The sequence below is a fragment of the Drosophila biarmipes genome, chromosome 3R, assembly GCF_025231255.1.
Source record: "Drosophila biarmipes strain raj3 chromosome 3R, RU_DBia_V1.1, whole genome shotgun sequence".
In the NCBI taxonomy this organism is placed as follows: domain Eukaryota; kingdom Metazoa; phylum Arthropoda; class Insecta; order Diptera; family Drosophilidae; genus Drosophila; species Drosophila biarmipes.
The window spans coordinates 3187701-3210194 of record NC_066616.1 but is presented as its reverse complement, the minus strand read 5'-3'; the positions used below and the strand labels follow the sequence as shown (position 1 = coordinate 3210194).

At 43.4% G+C, this 22494-nt stretch overlaps 2 protein-coding genes and 1 long non-coding RNA gene across 4 annotated transcripts; 2 read left to right on the top strand and 1 right to left on the bottom strand.

Moving 5' to 3' along the window:
- Positions 1–884: 884 nt before the first annotated feature.
- Positions 885–4244, top strand: LOC108024996 (dynein axonemal heavy chain 1). Its single transcript, XM_017095252.3, has one exon. The coding sequence runs from the start codon at positions 942–944 to the stop codon at positions 4179–4181; it is 3240 nt and encodes a 1079-aa protein (XP_016950741.1). The 5' UTR covers positions 885–941; the 3' UTR covers positions 4182–4244.
- Positions 4245–6244: 2000 nt separating this feature from the next.
- On the top strand, positions 6245–22492 carry LOC108024963 (elongation of very long chain fatty acids protein). 2 transcript variants are annotated; one of them, XM_017095202.3, is made up of 8 exons: positions 6245–6621; positions 19388–19521; positions 19580–19770; positions 19834–19914; positions 19973–20135; positions 20200–20336; positions 20395–20673; positions 21106–22492. In XM_017095202.3, exons 2-8 carry the CDS (start codon positions 19461–19463, stop codon positions 21256–21258), a joined length of 1065 nt encoding a protein of 354 aa, XP_016950691.1. In that variant the 5' UTR covers positions 6245–6621; positions 19388–19460; the 3' UTR covers positions 21259–22492. The 2 variants fall into 2 exon arrangements, with proteins under 2 accessions (XP_016950691.1, XP_016950690.1); XM_017095201.3 differs by lacking the exon at positions 6245–6621 and adding an exon at positions 16638–16859.
- LOC108024964 (uncharacterized) lies at positions 7413–12418 on the bottom strand. The gene is made up of 2 exons (XR_001768194.2): positions 11936–12418; positions 7413–7549 (listed from the first exon to the last, which is right to left on the bottom strand). It is a non-coding gene; the product is annotated as an uncharacterized LOC108024964 (long non-coding RNA).
- Positions 22493–22494: the final 2 nt, after the last annotated feature.

Here is a 22494-nt window from a genome sequence, read left to right as displayed (position 1 = left end):
ATACAATTTAATTCGAAATTCAGAACTAATTAAAAAATTTTATTTCCAAGCTTACAAGGTTTTATGTTTAAAACACCAATGATATATTTATACCCTTGCAGAGGGTATTATGATTTCAGTCAGAAGTTTGCAACGTAGTGAAGGAGACGTTTTCGACCCCATAAAGTATATATATTCTTGATCAGCGTCACAAGACGAGTAGCCATGTCCGTCTGCCTGTCCGTTTCTACGCAAACTAGTCTATCAGCTATCGGGCTGAAACTTTCCCAACTTTCTTTTTTCTATTGCAAGTAGTATATAAGTCGGAACCAGCCGGATCAGACAATTACATCTTATAGCTCCCATAGGAACTATCGGGGAAAAAAACCTCATTTGATAAATTTCGATGTCCCATCCAAAAATTTTTCAAAACCAAGATTTTGGTGTACGGAATGTACATCAGCTGAACATGGACTTAGTTTTTGCCAAATTATGTGTTTGCTGTTCGTCAACAAACGTCGCTGATTAACGATAGGACCAAAATCGCAGCAATTTTTTATAATTTGTATTGTCTTTAACATAAAATATTTTTTTCAATAGGACTTAAGTAGAAAAATTTATTGCAATTAACATTGAAAAAAGAAAAGCTTTCATAAACATTTGTTCAACTCATTTAAAAAATTTGTTTTATCGGAACTTATTAAAATTTAAAAACTTTTTTTTAAACCCCTTTAAAATTTTTTTTTCGGCAAAACACGGAACTTTAAAATTAAAATTTTCGACAAACTTTGCTCACCGAATATTTATTTTTTAATGTAAGTTCTTTAAAATTAATTTTTTTTTCGTTTGCCTGGCGGCCTAAAATCCTAATTCATACTTTGTTAAATGGATAAAAAGAGAATACACTGCTTTGGAAGGAACGCCACGCTCACATTTGAATTGACCTTAACAATATATTTTACATGGATCCGGAACATTTAGATGTGGGAAGAAATGGCGACGATTCCCAGGAGTCAGATGCGACCAGCCTTAGCTCTGTCAGCTACAAGGAAAGCGAAGATCCTCAATTTAAGCGTGAGACCGAGAAAGCCATCTGTATCATGCCGCCACGACCAGGAACTGCTATGATGAACTACCAGGAACTCTTCATACCAAGAAATCAGCTAACTGATGTGTTCTACCCCATTCAGGAGGCGCAGCGCTGGCTCACGCTGCTGGACAAGATGGGCAAGGCACATCGTTTCCCACTGCCCACGATACTACCTAAAGTCATCCAGACACGCTACGTCCCAAAGCGGCACCTTCCCAAGGACGTAGAGGTGGACCGAAGACGTCGCCAGTATCAAAAGATCAACCTGGTAGAGGAGCTGGCGAAGGCGGGGCTCACCGACGACGTCCTTCAGCCCACCGAGGAGCAATACAACGTATTGTCTGAGTTCGCCTTTCCGCACAAGTTTCCACTGAGCTACTTTGACGACAGCAACTTCGACATCAACTCGCCTGCGGCTTGGTTCGAGCTCGGAGTGGTGGGTGACGCCCACTACCCGCTTCCAGCAAAGGCTTACCTGCCCTACAACCAGAGCCTACTTAACTGCCAGTGGGGCATGGCAGCCGTGACCGCGCACCACGAGGACTCGGACCTCTGGACTGTTCTATCGCTGGAAGATGGATGCACCTACAAAGTGCCCAAGCTGCAGTTTATGTTCATGGCAGAGGACCCACATAGGTACATTAAGCGACTACAAGCAGCCGTCCATGAGCGGCACAAGGGGGAGCAGTTAATGCTGATGGAGCTAATCGTGGACTGCGTCCTGCACGAGGACATTGAGTCAACGGTGTTCTACAGCTTCAAGCCCATAGAATCGGTGCTGCAAGCGGCCAAGGTGTCCGAGCAGTGCAAGCGACGGTTGCGCTCCGAAGTAAACCTGGTGTTTGAGCGCCTGATGGCTCTGTACGAACTGGAGCAGTTCATCCTCAAGATGCCCAAGGAGTTTCCTCAGTTCCGGAACATAAGCCTCAAGGAGTTCCTGCCCCGCTCCTTCGCCGTCGATGTCTCCGGGAAGGAGCGCGGGGAGCTGCAGGCCCTCGGCATCACCCTGCAGGCGAAGCGGTACGACTACTTGAAGGCGAGTCTCTTCTACTGTGGGGGCGGCATCGAGGCCATGGCCGGGGTGGCCATCGAGTGCCAGTACATTGAGACCCTGTCGATATTCATCTGCAGCTTCAGCAAGCCCTTGGCCCTCGTTGACTTCCTGCAGGCCCAAGAGGCACATAGCGACAACGTGGCCACGTTCCTCAAGGTATACTGGCCGCAGCAGCTCACAACGGTCATCACTGTGGTACTCCGAGCTCTAGGGAAGGGTTGGCTGGACATATCCCTTAACACCTGGACAGTCTATCTCATGTGCAAAATCTCGCGGTTTATACTGCAGGTCAAGTTTCGAATGCAAGAGTCCATGGAGGTGCTGCTAGAGACGTCCCTGGTCAACTTCTCACACTTTGTTTGCGATCCGTGTCTGCAGTTCCTCGCACTGAAGTCCAACTACAAGTGGACCAGCAACTACATTGACACGGAGTTTGGCTTCCACAAACCCGTGTTTGCGATGACCCTTGGCATCAACGAGGACCGCAAGGTTTTCTACTCTACCGACCCAGATGAATTCCAGCCGGGCCTGGTAGAGATCTTCAAGAAGTGCCTGGAGAAGGCGGCTGGAGTGCGGCTCATAGATGCGTCCGTCATGAGTTGCCTGAAATTCGCCCCTAACCTGTACATCCTGACAGTGGAGTTGATCGAAGACCGCTTCCTAAGGGAGAACGAGCTTTTGAAGAACTGCTACGCAAAGGCAGTGCTGCCTCTCAGGGCCTACGCCCGGCTGTACGAAAGGTTTATCGATTTTTACCTTCTGAACATTAACTCCTACATGCAGGAATATGCCCAGGCGCGCAAGCCATCTTCAGAGGTAAAGCGAGACATTCTCGAGCACAAGCGGTTGAAGGAGGAGGTTCGGGAAATTCTGCCTGCCTTTATTACAATCGGACCGTTCTACATAAACGTGGACACGTTGAAGCAATTTATGATACGGAAACGCATCGAAATCGTGAGACGAATCTTCGAGTACTACGTTGACCGAATGTATGAGACGAACGAGGCCCTGCTGGACCGCTGTCTGGAGATGTTCCGTAGGATCGCCGAACGACCGATCAGCATTGAACACCTGTACGAGATTCGCGACTTTGCATTGACTGTTCCGGATCTCGTTGATGAGCTAAAGGCGGATATACAGGTCATGTGGCTTGAGTACGACTTACTGGACAGCTTCTTTTACAATCTGAGTGACCATCAGTTTGCCATGAAGTGGAACGTCTATGCCTGGCCGCACCAGATAATGGTCCGGTTATCTACCCTGAAAGATGAGCAGAAAGTGGACATCGAGGAGTTCCTACGCCTGCACGCCAGCGAATGCCAAGCTTTTGAGGAGCGTCTAGAGTCCCTGAACGATGAAGTGCAGGCCTACTCACTGGCGTTTAATACAAACCGGGCCCAGGAGACGTCAGTGGACATCAAAAAGACGTGGGCCCTGATTAAGGAACTCGAGAAGGTCAGCCAGACTCTTCAATTTCGCCAGGAACTTTTTGAGCTAGAGCCGCTCTCTGTGGAGTTTCTGGAGAGCATCATAGATAGCTTCACCCCATACAAGAACTTGTGGTACGCCTGTGCGAACTTCCTGAAACTTGAAGAGGCCACCGAGGGCAATCCAATAGCGCAACTTGATCTCGAGGATGTGTGGAATAACCTGATGAAGCTCCGCGACGAGTTATCGGAATCCATGCAAATATTTCATGAAAAGACCGAGATTGTGGAGGTGGCCAAAACTTTCATTGCAAGAATTGACGGCTTTATTCCAGTTTACAATAGCATAAAAGACCTTCGAAATGAGAACTGGATGTACATCCACTGGCAAGAACTTAGCATGGTTACTGGCCAAGAGATCAAATACACCGTCGCCATGAACTATCAGTATCTCATACGTAAGGGCATCTTGGATTTCTTGCCCGAGGTTCACATGATATCGGAGAAGGCCAACAACGAAGCGGAGGAAATCCTTCGCGCCATAGAGGAGGAAGAAAAAAGGAAGCAGGCCGCACTTGACGCTCTTTTATTGCGGAAACAGTTGCGCAAGTGTCGTAGGGATATTCTATAGGTTGTTCATTATTGAATCATTATCGGGTATAAAAAGCATTCCTTAAATTAAACTTAAACTTTACTTAAACAAATTTTAAGAAATTAAAAAAAAAAAAACCCAAACAAAACGGTCTAATTGATGCCATCTACTCTCGAATACCCGTAACTGTCGCCCACAAACGCTCAGCTAAAAGCTGTCTAAAAATCGTCGAAATCTAACCATCCATTAAATAGTTATAAGCAAATAAAAGAACTGACGCTAGGCTATCTCCATCGCCCTCCTTATAGCTGAGTGTTAGGACTTTAGTAGTCTTTGGCACACAGCGATATTTCTTTGAAATATGAATATTTGAAGGTTGGTGTAATTTAACGTATTTTTTACGGGAAAAGTTTCCTTATTTGCTTGTATGAAATAATTTAAAAGATCACTTCCAAATTAGGGCGACTTCCAAAGCTAACATAGTGAACTTCGCTTGCGACCCTAAGCAAAATAAATGAACTTATTTTAAAATAAAAGACGAGGAACATCGCTGTAGTCTAGGTCGTCGATTATCAGATATCCGTTTCTCAGCCAACGGGGGCAAAAGTGCGATGGAGATGTGCATTGTACATACAAGCAGCAAAGCGAGATTGCAAAGAGCCACCAACATATGGTAATGTGGGCGGCAGACAGGCCTTAGCGTTGTGGGCGCAGCAAACTTTTGTTTGGTCAATTGATAGGTAATCAGAGTAATACGTTTTCACATATACTAGATTCGTCAGGAAGTATGTAAGAGGTAAAAGGAAGCGTTTCAGACCCCATAATATATATTCTTGATCAGGATCACAAGCCGAGTCGATCTAGCCATCTCCTTCTCTCCTCCTCTCCGTATAAACGCTGAGATCTCGGAAATTATAAGAGCTAGAATATTCATACTTGGCATGCATATTCCTTTCTTCCTACACAGAGCAAGTTTGTTTCAGCAGGGTGCCGCGCCCACAATTCGCGAAAATCTGTAGCGCCTACAGTTTTATGATGGAAATAAAATTTTAACTGAAATGTATCTGTCTCATCAATACCTATCGACCCTCAAAAAAAGGTGCCACGCCCACTTTAACGCACGCAAATGGCCAAAACACTAAAATCTGTCTGCCGCCCACATAACATCTACTGAAAAAGCCGATAGGTGGCGCCCTAAAATATCGCTTTTCTTCTCATATCTTCATTATCCTTTTGCTCCCTTAAGCTGAGTAACGGATACCTGATAGTCGAGGCACTCGACTATAACGTTTTTCCTTGTTCTAGCTGTAATTATCCGATAAAGTTAATTTCTTTTGTATAAAATCCTCTTAATTTTCTACCTATTAGATAATTTACTATTGCCCTAACAAAAGTAAATTGTTTTTTATTTTAAAATATGACCCCGTTTGTCAATTAGCAATTAGCAATTTTTATAAGTTGGATCAATTTTTTCTTTGTAAGATATCGATTTGTTCAAACGAGACCTCAGAGTTCTACTATAAACATTATGCAGAAGGTAGTGTAGTCAATCGGATAACTACTGGAAACGATATAATCTGCAACAGAGGGTACTTTATAAAAATTCGTTTTTCTTGCTAATTAAAAAAAATATAACAAAACAAGGAAGAACGCTGTTTGAGCAAAAGGGAAATGGATATATATAAGGAGCAAAGCGATATTGTTACTCTACGAGAAGCGGGTATAAAATAAATAATGTTCGGACTAGTCCTAGTATCGTATAAAAGTTTCAGTTGATTAACGAAAAGCTTATTTGTATAAGTTCAACCTCGATCCAGTTCTTTTTGCTCATTAAAAGTGACAGCACTGATCGGAACTGAATGCTGGACGAACACTTCATCCGGGACTCAAACCCTTGCTCGAAAACCCGGAACGCACACCTCTGAGGCAATGGCTCGCAGGTTCGCTGTCGTTGCGTCGAACATTGTCGAACCCGTTAGAACTTGGGAGAGCGGTTGCACAGCAGCGTACGAAAATCTATTTAAGCAACTCGCGAAACGCTCTCTTCGCTATTGCACGATTTCACTCGCGTTGTCGCTCCCCATAAAACCCAAAAAATATGGCTAGTTGACTGAAGATTACTGTGTAAATATAATTTTTAGGAAGAAAATTAATTTTTTAGTTTCAACAAATCGTATGCACGGTGAATTCCGTTGCGCCCGCAGTCGGATATATTTTTATGCGGTAAAATTCAAAGCGTGCGTGTGTGTGTGCGCGAGGTAAATTAGAGTGAAAACAGTGCTCTGTGTGTCGTTGTTGTTTGTTGCCGTTGCCTTTGCCATCCAGCGCCGCAGTATCGAAGTATCGGCGGCCAGTCCAAGCCCGAAACCTGGTTCTCTTTCGCGCGAGTGCGTATATCGGCCGTGCACGTGTGCGTGTGTGCATTCGGAATTCCTCTAACTGCGCCCGCCCTACCTCCGTCTGCCTGCCATAAACTCAGGTTAGTATTGCCAGAGCCGTAGACATGAGGCCTTTCCAGCTGCTCCACCTTCGATATACGTGTGATGCGGGCGATATTAGTCATCGCCGCCGTTTCCAGTGGGTTCGTGCGCCCGCGGTGGGTTTAATTAAAAGTGGCGGCAGTCTCCTTTTTGTTTCCCGCCGCACCCATTCGCAGCGGCAGCGCAGGCGGTGCCAAAGAGAAATCACCGCGGAAGCAACAGCCAACTAAGAGAACAGAGGGACAGAGAGCGACGCGCACACGTGTCCGTCGCTGCCTAAGAGACAGCTGCCCTCCGAGAGATCGGCAACGATCCGTATTCTGGTATTTTGTCAAAAGTTGGAAGCACTACAGGGATCAACATCCACTGACTATTCAAACATTTGTTGGTTGCTTCTGGCCAAAACTTTTTTTACACTTGTGTATGTATAGAACAGCGATGACAAATACGATGAAATGTAAGGCTTGCCATTGTGTGAGTAACTGGAGACGCCGGCCGAACCCAGTAGGAAACGACTGCGTTCCAGAACCCGTTCTTTTTTTATGAAGTGGGCACCTCAAACGTGTGCCGAAAGTCATGAGCCTTCCCTTTTTCTTTACACGAGTGCGGGGCCAAAAAGAAGTGCATCCAGATGCACTTATTTGGAATGTGCGGGCATGCACCAACTGAACACCTTCTGGCACGCATTTATTCAGAATGCCCTGTAGCTGTACCCGGGAATGCACCTAAACCCTTTCAAAAATCAGACATCTCTGAGCTTTACTAAAGCACAGAACAGAATAAAACTGGATTTCAATTTCATAATTTGTATTTATGAACGCAATCAATCTCGTCATGCAAGACTTTTTGCTTCTTCCTGCTTTGTGTTTGGTTACTTTTTTTTTACGCTGTCCAGTCTGTGGTGGGCCCATCCCATCCTTGGCGACTCTGAAAGATATAAAGCAGAGGGTATATTATATATTTATATATATGTTTATGTGTATTGCGAATATACAACTTCATTATTTTGGCAGAATTACACTTTAAATATGTATGTATAAATTAAATGATTTTTTATAATTTGTTTTTTGTTGGTATATTCAATGTACACATATGTAATTGTAAACATATATTATGCAATTTTTTCTTCATATTAATGTACATCTGCCTTTGCGGTTTTTTTGAATCTATTGCGTTCATATTAAACTAAATTATCTATACTTAACTTACCTGAAAAAATATTCTTTATTTTTTAAAATTAACAAGAAAGGAAGTTAACTTAGGCAAATCGAAGTTGGTATTGCAGTTATAAGAAATAATCAACTTTTGTAGCACCATGTAAAATTTGTAAGGATTGTTGCTGACCTTGGTGATATTAAAAAAAAATAATTTCATTTAGACCGTTTTTTTGGCATCTATATAGATGTTGGAGTCGTCCGATTTTTATTTAATGGATTTCGAAATTCTTAAAAATTTTGATAAAATTTAATTTGAAGTTCAAAACCAAATAAAAAATGTTATTTCCAAATGAAGAAGAAGGTTGTATGTTAATAAAAACACCAAAGATATGATTTATATAACTAGCCGAGTCGATCTAGCCATGTCCATCTGTCCGTATGAACGCTGAGATCTCGAGAACTATAAGATCTAGAGGAGTCGGACTTGCCTGGGCTTCCTGCGCAGCGGCTTCGAAAGGGAGCTATAAGATATAGATGGTACCGACTTATATACTACCTGCAATAGAAAGAAGACTTTTAGCTTAAAAGCGAGAGACTAGTTTTCGTTGAAACGGCTAGATCGACTCGTCTAATGATGCTGATGAGCAATATATATATTTTTTGGGGTCGGAAACGCCAAACTTCTGACTAGAATCACAATACCTCTGCAGGGGTATTAAAACTTGCTAAAACTCGACCTCAAATTAGAATATTTAAAATTTAAAAATTAAAAAAATTATATCTTCGGTGTTTTTTAACATATAATCTTTTAAGCTTGGAAATAACATTTTTGAAATAGTTCTGAATTTTGAATTACATTTTTCCAAAATCGGACGACTATATCATATAGCTGTCATAAGAAAGATCGGAAAATTGGTGAAAAAATAATCAAAAATTATAGCTTTTTGACATGTTATAATGATTATATAAGATTTTTTATATTTTTAAGAATTTCGAAATCAATTTTATAATTTAATAAAAATATATATGTCAAAAAATGGTCTAAGAAAAGCATGAAATAATTTTTTTAATATTACTGAAGCCAGCAACAATCCTTAAAAACTTCACATGGTGTTACTAAAGTTGATTATTTCTTATAACTGCAAGGGTATACAAACTTCGGCTTGCCGAAGCTAACTTTCTTTCATGTTAATATAAGGTTTTTGCTCTTCTATAGGCGATGAATTACAGTTCTTTAAAACGACACGGGGAACTATATAATGTAAATTAGGCACTTAAACGAAAAGTTAAGAAAAAGTTTGTAGATTTTATAAATTACACTTGCTTCCAAAAGCGAATATATTGGCTTCAGTTTTAACAATATTTAGTAACCATTCATTTTCTTTTTTTGTGCAGCTTTTTTTGGTTTCGAGTGCAGTGCTGTCGCTTATGTCAGTCAATCAAGAAAGTTTCACCTGTCTGGGCCATGCGGAAACGTCGAGAAATGCTGTTGCATTCGCATTTTTTCATGTTTTATAGGGTCAGCAAGCTATTGCGCTAAATACTTCGATCACATATATTTATACTATCTAAGCAATGGGTCGTGACATCAATTAACGGTGGCTGGTAGTTTAAAACCCGAACCGGGAGCTGCTTATAGAGTCAGGTACTTTCGTTAATGCAAATGCATATCAAGAATGCAGTTTAATGTGCTAATATATCATTTGCACTTTGTCCCTTGGATATAGCTAATAGGAAATATAATAATAGGTAATAGTCGCTGTCGCGACTAGCTAAAAGCTGAGCAAACAAATCGTGTTGTTTAATTGCTTGGGAAACAAATCGTTGTCAAAAGTATTCCTAGCGTTCATAAGATGGATCGGTCAGATCTCGACAATGTGATAAAACCCTGCGGATATCGCCGTGATCTAGGCTGATTCTCTTAGAAGTGGTCGAAAGAGAGCAGATATTGGTGCTGGCTGTGTGGGTAACACCCACAGGCGTACGCAAATTTATCCGGCAAAAAAGAAATTTCATATTGGGTCCAAAGTCCAGCAGAATTTGGCTATACAGATTATCTGTAGTGCAGTGGTCAGGTTTTTCTCACTAATGTTTGTTTTAACAGAGCATGCTTAATAATCACATTTGGGCACTGTTATTATGCTGAAAGTTCTTTAACCGGTTTGCCCTACCAGCAAAAATAAGAATGGGTTCTCTGGGCCAATGAAACTCTCTGAGCTTGGCCCCGATCTCCTAACATATCGGATGTTCCCTGGGCCCTCCACTCATACATAGTGGCCAGTCATTTGTTTGACCACAAGCGCTCGATGGAGCCCCAAAAACAGCTCCAGCAGAATCAAGAGAACTACCTCACCATTCGTTGCTGTGATATAGGCTGCGAGAAAGATGCCGTTAGCTCATGATGGGAGGCAGCCAATTGTGTCTAGTAATGCCAATTCAGCGGATTTATTTATTTTATACACGCAGAAAAATTATAAGCCGAAAACGCACAAAATGTGCCTATAACAAGATAGTAGGTCTTAAAATGGGGTAAAGGAATGAAGGCCTAAAATATGGTACTTAGTATCAACATTTCTAAAAGCTTACCACCTCACAGCAATCGTTGACACGAAGAAATCTAAAAAGCTTGAACCGTTCTAAAAGATTTATCTTCGAGGGTTTTACGCCATTTATAAGTTAGGCGTTTCCAACCCTATAAAGTATAAATATTTTAAATAGGATCACTAGCCGAGTTTATCTAGCCATGTCCGTCTATCTGTCTGTTGTCCGTCCGTATGAACGCTGAGATCTCGACATGTAGAGATTTGACATGTAGATTCTTGAAGTTCTGGGACAGCGCAAGATTATTTCACCTTTGATTTTTAATATCTATCTTCATGTCAAAAATGGTCGAAATATATTCCAAAATATATAAGCAAAACAAGAAAACTACGCTAGTTGCCGTTGCGAGTGATCATTCGTTAAAATGTTAAAATAAAAATATTTTATTAAAGTTGTCGTCAAAGCTATCGATTGACCTCAAAAACACTGCACCCACACTCTAGCGCCCACTAACTATCCAAAACCCACAGTTTTAATGCTGCCCTTTTATACTCTAGCGCTTACAAACGACCATAACTTTAAAGTCTGCCTAGCACCCACATTTCTTTTTTAAAAATGTAAATGTGTTTTTTTTTAATTAATACCTATCTGTACCTATCTTTTAAATAATGTTTTGCTGCTTGCACATCTCGCTATCTTAATACTGTTTCAAACTTTTTGCCTTTAGTTCATGAATGTCATGAATGTTTACGGCTTTAGGAAACTTTTCGCTTAAAGAATTCATCCAAAAGAGTTTGCGCAAAAATAGTTTAGCCAGGAATTTGCATTACATTTTACAGGAATTTGGTCTATTTATCACAATAAGTTTTCCTTTAGCGTAGGATAAAAGTAATTTTGGTACTCCAAGTACCAAAGTACCAAGTTGTAAGTTTTAAATGGCCTAAGTTAAGGCAATACAGTTCCCCTTTCCCTAAATCAATTAATTGTCCTTGTGGCAGTTCTGACTTCCTGGATATATTTCCAGTTAAAAATCCCTGCTTAAAACAGTATATCAAGAGGTAATTAACCCAAAACACCTGCTAAGTCGTTGTTACCACAGTAAAAAAACAAGGAAGAACGCTACATTCGAGTGCCTTGACTATCAGATACCCGTTCCTCAGCTAAAGGGATCAAGAGCAGAACAGCAATAAAATATATTGTTCTGAATTCATCACATCAATTGCATAAATTGTAAGGGTTAAACATTAAGAAATGCGGTTATCGCATAGTATATTTTAGCAAATGTACAGTACGGTACTAGCGGGAAGATGTTCTGCGAAATTCGAATCAAAGTGTGTCCTTCGGATGTGAAATCTTGAACAGGACCGAAAGTTCGAAAATAAGGACTAAATTCCAGTTGTATTTTTCAGGAAAGTCCAACCTTGTTTGCTGGGGTTCTTGACAAATTTGAAAATATTTCAGGTCAATATAGCGATCGCATGGTGCCGGAAAGATCAAGTGTTACCTTTATATCCCCAGCACTGCCCAGCAGGAATGTTTAAGATTCGAGTGAAATTACATGTTATTATAGACTACATACAATATTGATGTAAATCAGGTTTATCACTGTCCTTACATATTTCGCGCAGCAATTTCTTTCTCCCCTGGAGACTTGTCTTTCTCCGGCGTTTGTTGTTGTCGCTTCTCTTGTATCTCTTTGCCCTTGCACAGGTATGAATGTGTGTGCTTTTTCGGTATTTTACTTTCATTGCCTTTTCCGTAATCCAGACGAGTTTCATGTTTTTTGGCCAACTTACTGATCCGGTGTTATGTAAGTTCAACTCTCAGTCTCAGCGATTTCTCCTCGTCTTAGAATGCCGAAGGCAGAGACGCAAAAGACTCAATGCCCAATAACCAACACCTCCAGCTTTGACACTAGTAACCTATGCATCCGGAATAATGAATGTACATATTTATGCATTTAAATATCAATTACGCAGCGCGCGATCGCGAGTGAAACTTTTATCGAAAGTGGCAGCCACTTGCTTAGTTTTCGTTGCGGTTGACCTTCCCACCGAGCGACCAAACAAATTACATGTGCACATAAATCGGAGGCCCGCTCTGGAGTCAGGTAGGAGTGGTCTGTTACTCACTTGCACTTCCATTCAATATTGCCGACCATACTTCTGGCAATCCAAGCCAGAGCTCGGGCGCCGCCCTTATTTGATTTCGAAGAGGTAGGAATTTCAAATATCTCAACATGAATATAAACAAGTACACACCAACAGTGTGATTTGAGCACTAGAGAGAAACAACGTCTAGAAATTCGGGTTTGTCTTAAAATAATAACATCGAATGCGATTTGACGTAAAGGATCGGCATTTTAGACCAGCACTCGGTTTGCCAACATGCATTAGAATCCTTAAAAAAATTCGACGAATTCAGTCGAAGATTTTTAGACACTCAGATCGGCCCACCCTAATGTGTCTGAATACCAACGTATATGTATTAGGAACAACAGGTATTTCGTTTACAATTCCAAACTCTGTAGTCAATACAACATTTGAATGACGTTATTGCTTGCTCGTTTTAAGCTCAACCACTTAAAAAAATATATATGTGCGAACATATACTTGAAGGAAGTTTTTTAGTGTTAAGCCTTACTTATTCATAAGTTCGAAATATGGCATTTATTTGGATTTACTGGCTTTCGTGTTCCAAATTTACAATTTGTGCACTTGGATCAACGTTTACCCAAGCAATGATCGTTATCTGGCGCTAAGTAGACGCGTACACATGGGTCATTAATTGGGGAATCTGTAAAGATGCACCGACCCTTCCAATGTACTCATGATGTATCATACCTAGCCATACCATAGGGTCTGCGCAACTTGACCTTGAAGTTCAATTCGGACATCTCAGTTTTGTAAGCGAGTTAATTTGCGTTGTTTTAAAGCGACGGTTGTTGTAATTTCTCGGCAATCTTCGAGACTGACAATACCAGTAATTGACTTTGACCCGATTAGAGTAGGTAATAGGTTTACTTTTTCGTATGTAAAAAATGTGGACGGAGAGAAAGAAAAGGAGATGCCGAAAGTGTCTCGGCAAGTGATTTTGGTCAAATATACATTAGGGCGGAATTGAAGCAATACTACCAAAGAAATATCTGGAATCAAATGCACTTTGGGCACCCTTAAACGAGAATGGAAAATACTGTTTCATTGGGCAAAGGAATATTATGAAAGTGTATTAGTAATATATTGCTTCCAACTACATTCGTAAGTTGTACAAATCTGCAACACCACCCATCCATGTGTATAAACTTAAAAATGAAATGGAAACCATAGTGCTAAAAATGAATGGATTTAAAAAATGTAACTGTTTTTGAGAATGAATCTGGGAACGAGCGCGATTTGTGCCATACCTTGAATTTGGTACGAGCCAAACTGGGCACATTTTTTAGATCTACACTGAATTCTTTTTCCCTGTGTGATTGGCCTACACTCTATTATTAGTATAATAATTACGGATACGGTTTGAAAAGGCTAAACTACGAAACCACGTTGATCTTCGTTAGTGACTTTTTTGTCAATAATAACTCTGTTCAAAGATGTACGAGTACATTGCAAACATTCAACCACTCGACCGACACGTGCCGGACATTGAACCTGTCGAGAATCGACGGCTAGCAAACCTCATCGGCCCCGCCCACTCCACGTCCCCAGATCTGCTGGGAAGAACTACTGGTTGACAAAGGGTCACATTTGCATTTCCTTGCGAGAGAACAGAAGCCGCATGAAAAGAAAGTAGCGAGCGCGTAGAATATAAAAAAAGAATATAAAATCTTATTTCCAGTTGGCCAAGTTTTGGGCCAGACTGGCTGGTTGACTGACCAGTCCAGAAATTAGGCCTCGAGCATGCATGTAACGGTTTTTCGACTTCGAGCCGTTCTCTCTCTGCATCGATCGGGCTCTTCTCGTTTCCCGTCCGGCTGGCCGGGGATCTCCGCACACTTGTTGCATGCGGCACAGTTTCGCAGGCAGAAAATGCTTCCGTCGGCAAGGTGTCTGCCTGCCGTTCGCAGCCCCGTCGACAAGGGTGACCCATCCACATCCACGCCGGAAAGCGAAAGTGGTTTTGGCGGCGCTCTAATGGCCCACAGCCAACTGGCCAACTAGCTGGCCAGCAAGCCAAATCCAATGCATGGCTAGAAATGGCCAACTGGCCAACGATGTCGCGTCAGTCGCTGTTACATCAGCCATCTGACTGTTGCCGCAGAAGATGGCGACTTGCCACGGAAAGCAGGAAAGCAGAAAAGCAGAAAACAAAAACCCCGCTTCGATCTCCCAGCGTGGTTTTCTCCGGTTCTCCGCTTCCACTAGCGTACAGCAACGGTCAATCAAGCATGTCATATCACCAGAGGTTTTATCTTTGCGCGGTAGTACCATTTTTACGTACAATTTGCGGAAATGTGAAGAACGGTTCTCTTCGTTGATGATAGGACGTTCTTGATAGGACTACTAATGTGGAAGGATAATTCATAATAAGTGTCAAGAGTGAAAAATATATAAGATGAACGTAGGCATGGTTATGGTTATGAATCGCATCTTAGTAAATTCCGTTAAAGCCATTTCAGTTTAAATTTAAGGTTGCTACAAAAAATCAGACATGTCTCACTTCCCATTTCTCGTAGAGTAAAAGGGTGAATTTGGCTCGTCGGAAAGTATGTAACCTGTAATAGGAAGCGTTGGCGACCAAATAAAGTATATATATATATATATATATTTTAGGGATCCCTAGACGAGTCGACCTTGCCATGTGCGCCCTCATGAACGCTAAGATCTCTTATTTGTTTTATAAAAGGGTATACTAGATTCGTCGGAAAGTATGTAACAGGATGCATTGCGGATTCCTGGGCTTCCTGCGCAGCCCAAGTAGTGCCACGTCCACTCCAACGCCCACAATTCGCAAAATATTGTAGCGCCTATTGGTCACGTCGATACCTATCGATTGTTGCTTATATTCCCCCGTTTTTTTTTTGCTCTCTTAAGCTAGGTAACAGGTATCTGATAGTCGACTTTAGCGATTTTCCTTGTTTTTATATTGGTTTTGATTCGTTTTCGACTGTTCTAAAGTGCTAGGAAGTGTAATTAAAAACTTACATGTGTCGCTATTATATACCGATGTTTAAAAATTCGTGCGGACCAGACCGATTTAAATTGAACTCGTAACTTTTTAGTATAGATCATGCTGGGAGAGTAACTATAATATAATAATATGCACATGCAACTAATGGCTGACATGACAATGCCAATGACAAGGCTATGCTGTAAATACCGTTACACAATTGAAAATATAGTTTATTATATTTGAAACTGAATATGTTGGACACGTGAATTTCATTCCTAGAAGGGGAAAATTATTTTTTAAATCCAAAGAAAATCTCTTCAGCTGGAAAAATAACGCTTCAATCGAGTGCCTCGGCTATCAGATACCCGTTATTCAGCCAAAGGCAGTGTGGGGGAGATGATGAAATGCGATCCGCAAAGCTATAGTTTCCGATTTCGCAAACATACTTTCCCCAAAAACCCTCTACTCTACGATTATCGTGTAACTAAGAAGCGTTTGTTTATACGATTTGTTCAGAGGTTCTGATCAAAGACAGTGTCTCTCACTGACTGAACTTAAAAACCCCTGCGCAATGGTATACGCATTCTGCTTGCTGGCTGCAAGTTAAATGTATTACCACATGTTGAAGGAAATCGTGAATTTTATGTGCGGGGCACTCCAATTACCATTCTCTCCCTCCGATTCTAAAGCAGTGTCTTGAAAATATTCCACTTGTCCATTTTACCTTGCATTTTCGCCAGTGGTGGAATGTGGACTTTTGTGCTGGTGCACGGTGCTAGTTTATTCACCGGCGCTGTGCATAAATACATAATTTGCAATGTAAGCGCGGCTCGGCCACAAACTAAGCCGAGACGAAGCCCGGCCAGGCCATCTTTGATCGGCAGAGTTAGCGCTGCGTCAGTTGTATTTCTGGCACGCTGGCCAACGGTTCACGTAGCGGCTTGTGTCTGCCTCTGGGCTCTTGACCACTCTCGCGCCGCATCTGGCATTGTGCCTGTGATAAGCCCAAGCCCTTCCGCGGTGACTTGTGAGCGACACTACGCGCTTGACACTGGACTCCCCACACCCGATACTCCGTACGCTAAGCCAGACACCCAATACCCGATCCCCGATACCCGATCCACGATTCCCGATACTCGATTCCCCGCCGCGCAGTAGGTACTTGGCGTGATTCACAGTTGAGCCTCATAATCGTTTTACTCGTGCGCGCACTGATCGATTCCACTTCGTGGGGTCGCCGAAGTTCCGAAATTGACGGTTGTCGCCAGCGCCGCCTGATAAGGTTCAGACGCACATCCGACCAGCCGTCAGTTGGCTTAAAAGCGTGCGAGGCGGAGCACCGCGTAAACGGAACAGCGATCGACCGACTCAGTTGCCAAATAACCGATTTCCGATTAGCCAAGAGGGCGAAACCCATGCTGATTTACCAAGTGAGTGCCCCAGTGTGAGTGCCTGGCCTCGCCGAGTGACTGTGATTAGATAACAAACACCCTCCTAATTAGAAACCCAAGCAGCCAGTGCTGGGTCCAAAGAGCCAGTATTCCAGCGCTGGCCGAAAGCGAAACTCCACCGAAAACAAAATAAATAAATACGAGTGGGGGAAGGGGCAGGCAAGTTAGCTGTTGACAAAAAAGGAGGCAGGTGCGTGGCCCAATCTAATGAACCTCGGTCTTAGACAACCGCGTTGTATAATCCCCCAGTGCGTCCCGAACGTGACGGGACTTCCACCGATTCGAAGACACATGTTGATAGCGACTCGATCAAAAGCTGCCTCGCTTGGGCCGGCTTATCGCCGCATCCAAATAGCCGATCGCTCTGCTGGATCTGGCCAAATCGGGTCCCGGGCCGCTGATAAGGGGACAGTCGGTCGACTCATTCCACCACGGCCTGTTGATTGCCGGCTATCATTACGGGGTATCTCTGCCGAGCGGGAGATTAGAGCGCTGGCCCGTGACTCACTGATTGGATGGACTTTTCGCCCTCCGTGGGCCGCGCTATCAGCCCAGATGCGTCATCCACGCTTGTCCCGCAGCCACCGCATCGATTTTCCACTTAATTAGGTTTTCTTTGGGAGCGAGTGCTACGGAAAGCCCGGTCATCGCTGGGAAATCTACATGCAGCCGCCCCGCGGTGACCGGCGATAAAATCAGCAAACCCATCAAGCTATTTACGCCGTTTTTGCTGCTCTGCTGCTGCAGGGCGTGTTGCGCTGGCAAGGGGCAGTAGCCGCTCTAATTGATTTCAGAAATGCAAGCTACTGCAGAGCCGGGCCGTGTAAGCAATGGCGTGCAGGCACCCAGCCCCAACACCCACCGCTGGCACGGCCTTGGAGCTGGGCGGTGTGCGGGCAGATAACGCGGCCGGAAGAGCAACAGGCGCCTCTAGGTGGCTCGCCGAGTACTCGGCACCAAGCCTGGGCGAAACTCGGGCAGGGCGTGTGCCCAAACACAAGTTGCCGCCTTGTTTGTTTGCGGTCTGTGCCCCCATATCTTGCATCTGTTGGGCACTCGGCTCGTCAAGCGGCTTACATAAGTCAGGGCGCCGCCTCCTATTTCAGCTGTTTCCAGCTAGACTGCTGGGGGCTGATGGTCGACGACTGATGGGCTGTGGCCCATCCCTCGGCGGAAGCGTCATCGCAAGGGTTTCATAATTCATGCAAATCAAACAGCGAAATCGCAACCTACCCGCCCGCCGTCGTCGCACCTCGCGGATGCTGTGCCTCCGGGCGAGGCCGACTGGCAAAGCGTGCCACTGACCCACACAGCGAGCAGCAACAACAACCACAACCACTACCCAGTTGCGACAGCCGCGAATTTCGCGCTGGCTGAGGCAACGGCAGCGGCAGCGGCAGTAAAGCGGCACATTTTTGTCAACGGTTATTGAGCCAGTTGCACAACTCTTACGTGTCCATCGGCATCGGCATCGGCATCGTCATCGCCATTGCCATCGCCATCTCCATCGCCATGGCCAGTTTATTGTTCATGACATTCAAAAAGCAACCTGAATTGGCCACAACTCACCCGTCCAAATGCCTCTAGCTGGCCAGTGATGGGAAGCATCTAGAAAGATGTGTCTAAATAAAAGTGTGAAGGAATCTCAAAGTAGGAGTAACAGCGTTGTAGGACTTACGATCGGTATTCTAAAACCGAAAGTAACCCCTTATAGTAAAATGCATTGTTTTGATTTCAGCTGTTGTAATACAGTTGATTTATTGCATACGCTTTTAGTATTGCACCAACAGTTGGAAAAATGCATAACATTAATGCATAATATTTCCAAAGACAAGTTCCACCATTTCCACCGACGAGTTTGTCTCGGTTTTTGCTGGATGTCGTTCGATGCCCTGTCCGGCAAATCAATTGAAATTCATAAGACTGCCTGGCGAGAACCAGAACCTGCCTGCGCAGGTGGAGGGCTTGAACTCGCTGAACCCGCGATAAGATCGACGTCGGAATGGCCTGCGCCCACTGTGCTGGAGTAGGGAATCCGCTCGGCCGGCACAAAGTGCAGTCTTTGTCCAGTTAGCGGCATCTTAATTGCCCCGACCAGCAACTAGCAGCTCGCGTTGTGCAAGTGGCCAAGTCACGCCCCTCATTACCGCCTCCGCCGGGCCGCCGAGCCTGTCTATAATTTCCTGATCTGAAGTGTTGATTAACGGGCGAATTGTTAATTGCATGAATCTCACTTTTTAATGTGTTTTGCTTCTAATGCATTGGCAATTACACTGCCGTGTGCTTAGCATACTGGCTACACTAAGATATACGTATACGTATTATATATAAGCCCATTCGCAGACTGTGGCGTTCCGTGGATCACGACAGGTTCAGTGCTATTACCCTTTGGAAATTTTAGGGGTCATCAGTTGGCTGTGATTTAAACACAGCTTGGGCATCAGTTATTTAAATTCCTTAAATATGCATACCTTTTAGTAAACATCACCATTCAATTCCCATTACAGTTCTGCTTGGAACCTTAAGTTAGACTGATTCTATTGCTAGCACCACAGAACTACTAAAATTCGGGACACCAAAATGGCAATCATTCTGCAGGAAGCCCAGGAGTGGTATCGGGACCTCATGGATAACAAGAGCGGTACGTCCGATCCAGATGATATGAGTCGGAACTCTTTAAAAAGCGGTTATACTTACAGATCCTCGCGTCAACAACTTCTTTCTGCTATCCTCGCCACTGCCCACACTCGCTATGTGCATATTCTATGCCTACTTCAGTAAATCTCTGGGACCAAGGCTTATGGCCAACCGAAAACCAATGGAGCTGCGATCAGTGTTAGTCATCTACAACGCGATACAGACGATATTTAGCGCGTGGATTTTCTATGAGGTAAGTAACTCCTTCCGCTCGTTGACCCTGTACTCAGTCCAGTCCGCCCTTGTTCCATTGCAGTACCTAATGAGCGGTTGGTGGGGTCACTACAGCTTAAAATGCCAACCCGTGGACTACAGCACTAGTGGCCTGGCTATGCGGGTAAATTCGCCCCGCAGGATTGTCCTGAAAAAATAAACTTAACTTTTATTTCGAATAGATGGTGAATATTTGCTGGTGGTACTACATATCGAAGTTCACCGAGTTCTTTGACACACTCTTCTTCATTCTGCGAAAGAAGAACGAGCACGTCTCTACACTTCACGTCATTCACCACGGCTGCATGCCCTTCTCTGTCTGGATGGGTCTCAAGTTTGCACCAGGTACGTATTAACAGCGCGACTGAGGGATAGCAAATTCACGGCTCATTATTTTTCTCATCCGCAGGCGGTCACAGCACCTTCTTTGCCCTTCTCAACTCGTTCGTTCACATTGTTATGTATTTCTACTACATGATCGCCGCCATGGGCCCGAAGTACCAAAAGTACATCTGGTGGAAGAAGTACCTGACCACCTTCCAAATGGTAGATATAAAGGCCTTCTTCTGCCCGGCAGATTCCTATTATCTCCCCTGCTTTTCAGGTTCAATTTGTGGCCATTTTTACGCACCAGTTCCAACTTTTGTTCCGCGAGTGTGACTACCCCAAGGGCTTCATGGTTTGGATAGGACTACATGGCGTGATGTTCCTTTTCCTGTTCTCCGACTTCTACAAAGCCAAATATATCAACGCAGCTCGACGGCGCCGGCAAGGGGTCAAGGCCAATGGGCATGCCAATGGCCTGCATTCAAATGGGCACAGCAAGCATGTCGGAGAAGGGGACACTCTGGTCGCCAACGGCAGTAATACGGGAGCTTGCATGGTAGGTCATGGCGTCACAGCGGACCTATGTCGCTTTTGGAGGACATTAGGGCAGCCCTTGACTGCCATTACTAGGGGCTGTGCAAACATATTACCCAAGGCCCTGACGACTCGACTCAACCAAGATGCGAATTCGGAAGAGTTGAAGCGGTGTGGGCAGTTGTATCATCGTAGCTTTGTTGATCAACTTAAAATTCTAACTAGCTAAGTTAAGCAAACAGCACTTGCGAACTCTCAGCACAGGCGGGGGACGTTTCAATTAGCGCTCACATGTGAAGCCGGATGCGAAGGCCTAGGTCCGATCTCAGCCCCAATCCCAATCTGCTGCCCATTAGAAAAGCACACAACTGAGCATTTGCTGGCGGCACACACGTGCCAACATGTGTTGGAGTCTGAACCCGAACTCATTGAGCTGTCTGTCTTCTCTTTCTAGCCTGTGATGGAGGACGAGTACGTCAAGAGCAACGGGCATGCGAATGGTGCCTACACGGACGGCTTTTTCAAGGAGGGTGTGTTATCCAACAACGATGCCATCTTCAACCCGGACAGCAGTAGTTCTAGTCTGCACCAGCGCAAAGTCAAATAACTACTGATTAGGTGTACTACGATGATATTCATTATGTTTATGTTAAGTGTTTAGCGTGTAACTGAACCCGATTGAAGAACAAGTCAAAGAAGAAACTTGGCAGAAGTAGCAGATGCAGTATGACAATTGGCACCACAGCAAAGCACATCAGGAGAACTCGGTTTTTCAATTGTTTTTAATAACTTATATTTTAAATGCGAATAATACAGAAATCAGTTATGTGGAAAGTCATTCGGATGAGCCGAATCTTACCGAACAAACGCCACCTATGCCCACCCACCCGAACCGTCAACTAAAGCTAAGTAGGACAAGCGGCAGCACAAACTAAGAGATAATCGAACCCTTTTTATAAAAATTTTCACGGCACCAGTTTACAAGTCTCTCTTGAAACACAGATACAGTCATACGCAGAGAAAAAGTTATTTTTTGAACGATATTTATAGAGCCATTAAAGCGTGTTCCAAACTAGCGTCACATACACTTCACCATTTTTAGTGTAGCTACTGCATAGAAAAACGTGCAAAAATGCATACATACTCACTCTAGGTGTAGATTTTTATGGCAATTTTTGATAACAAATGAGACGTAATGATACACGATAGCTAAACATGCCCTCCTAAGTCTGCTTTAAACTTAAACAACACGTTATACTATTTCTAGCTTGTTTTGTATAATGAAAGGACCCCAAGTTTGTTGGAATTCATTGTAAAAGTAAAAGGAATATATATATATTGTAGCTAGCTAGCCAATTGCTAAGTGTAACTCGACCCAGACCTCTCCCTAGCCTTACTAGGCTTTAAAGTTTAAAATTAACGGACGGACGGACGAAAACACTAGATAGGCAAAACAGAGCAACAAAGAACCCATGGAGATAAAGCTTTTATACTGTAAGTGCAAAACGGCTTGAGGAGCAGACAATCAGTTTAGGCGTTGATTGTCAACATATAGAAGAATCAAAACAAAAGTTGTCAACAACTCACATTTCATTGAACCTCGTTGGTGTGGCTCATATACGATACTTTATTACTACTTATACAATATCCCTTTGTTCCCACTTTTGGTTTGAAGTTGTTAAACGGTTTTATTTCAGAGATGTGAGAAGTATTTCTGACGAATTATTTGTAAGAGTAATTCTGTCTGTTAGCCTGTGCGTATTGGTTTCATTGTTAAGTTATGTGGTTAAAGCTGACAAGTTCAAAAACTATGGAAAACCTGAATAAAGCTTATTAATTTATA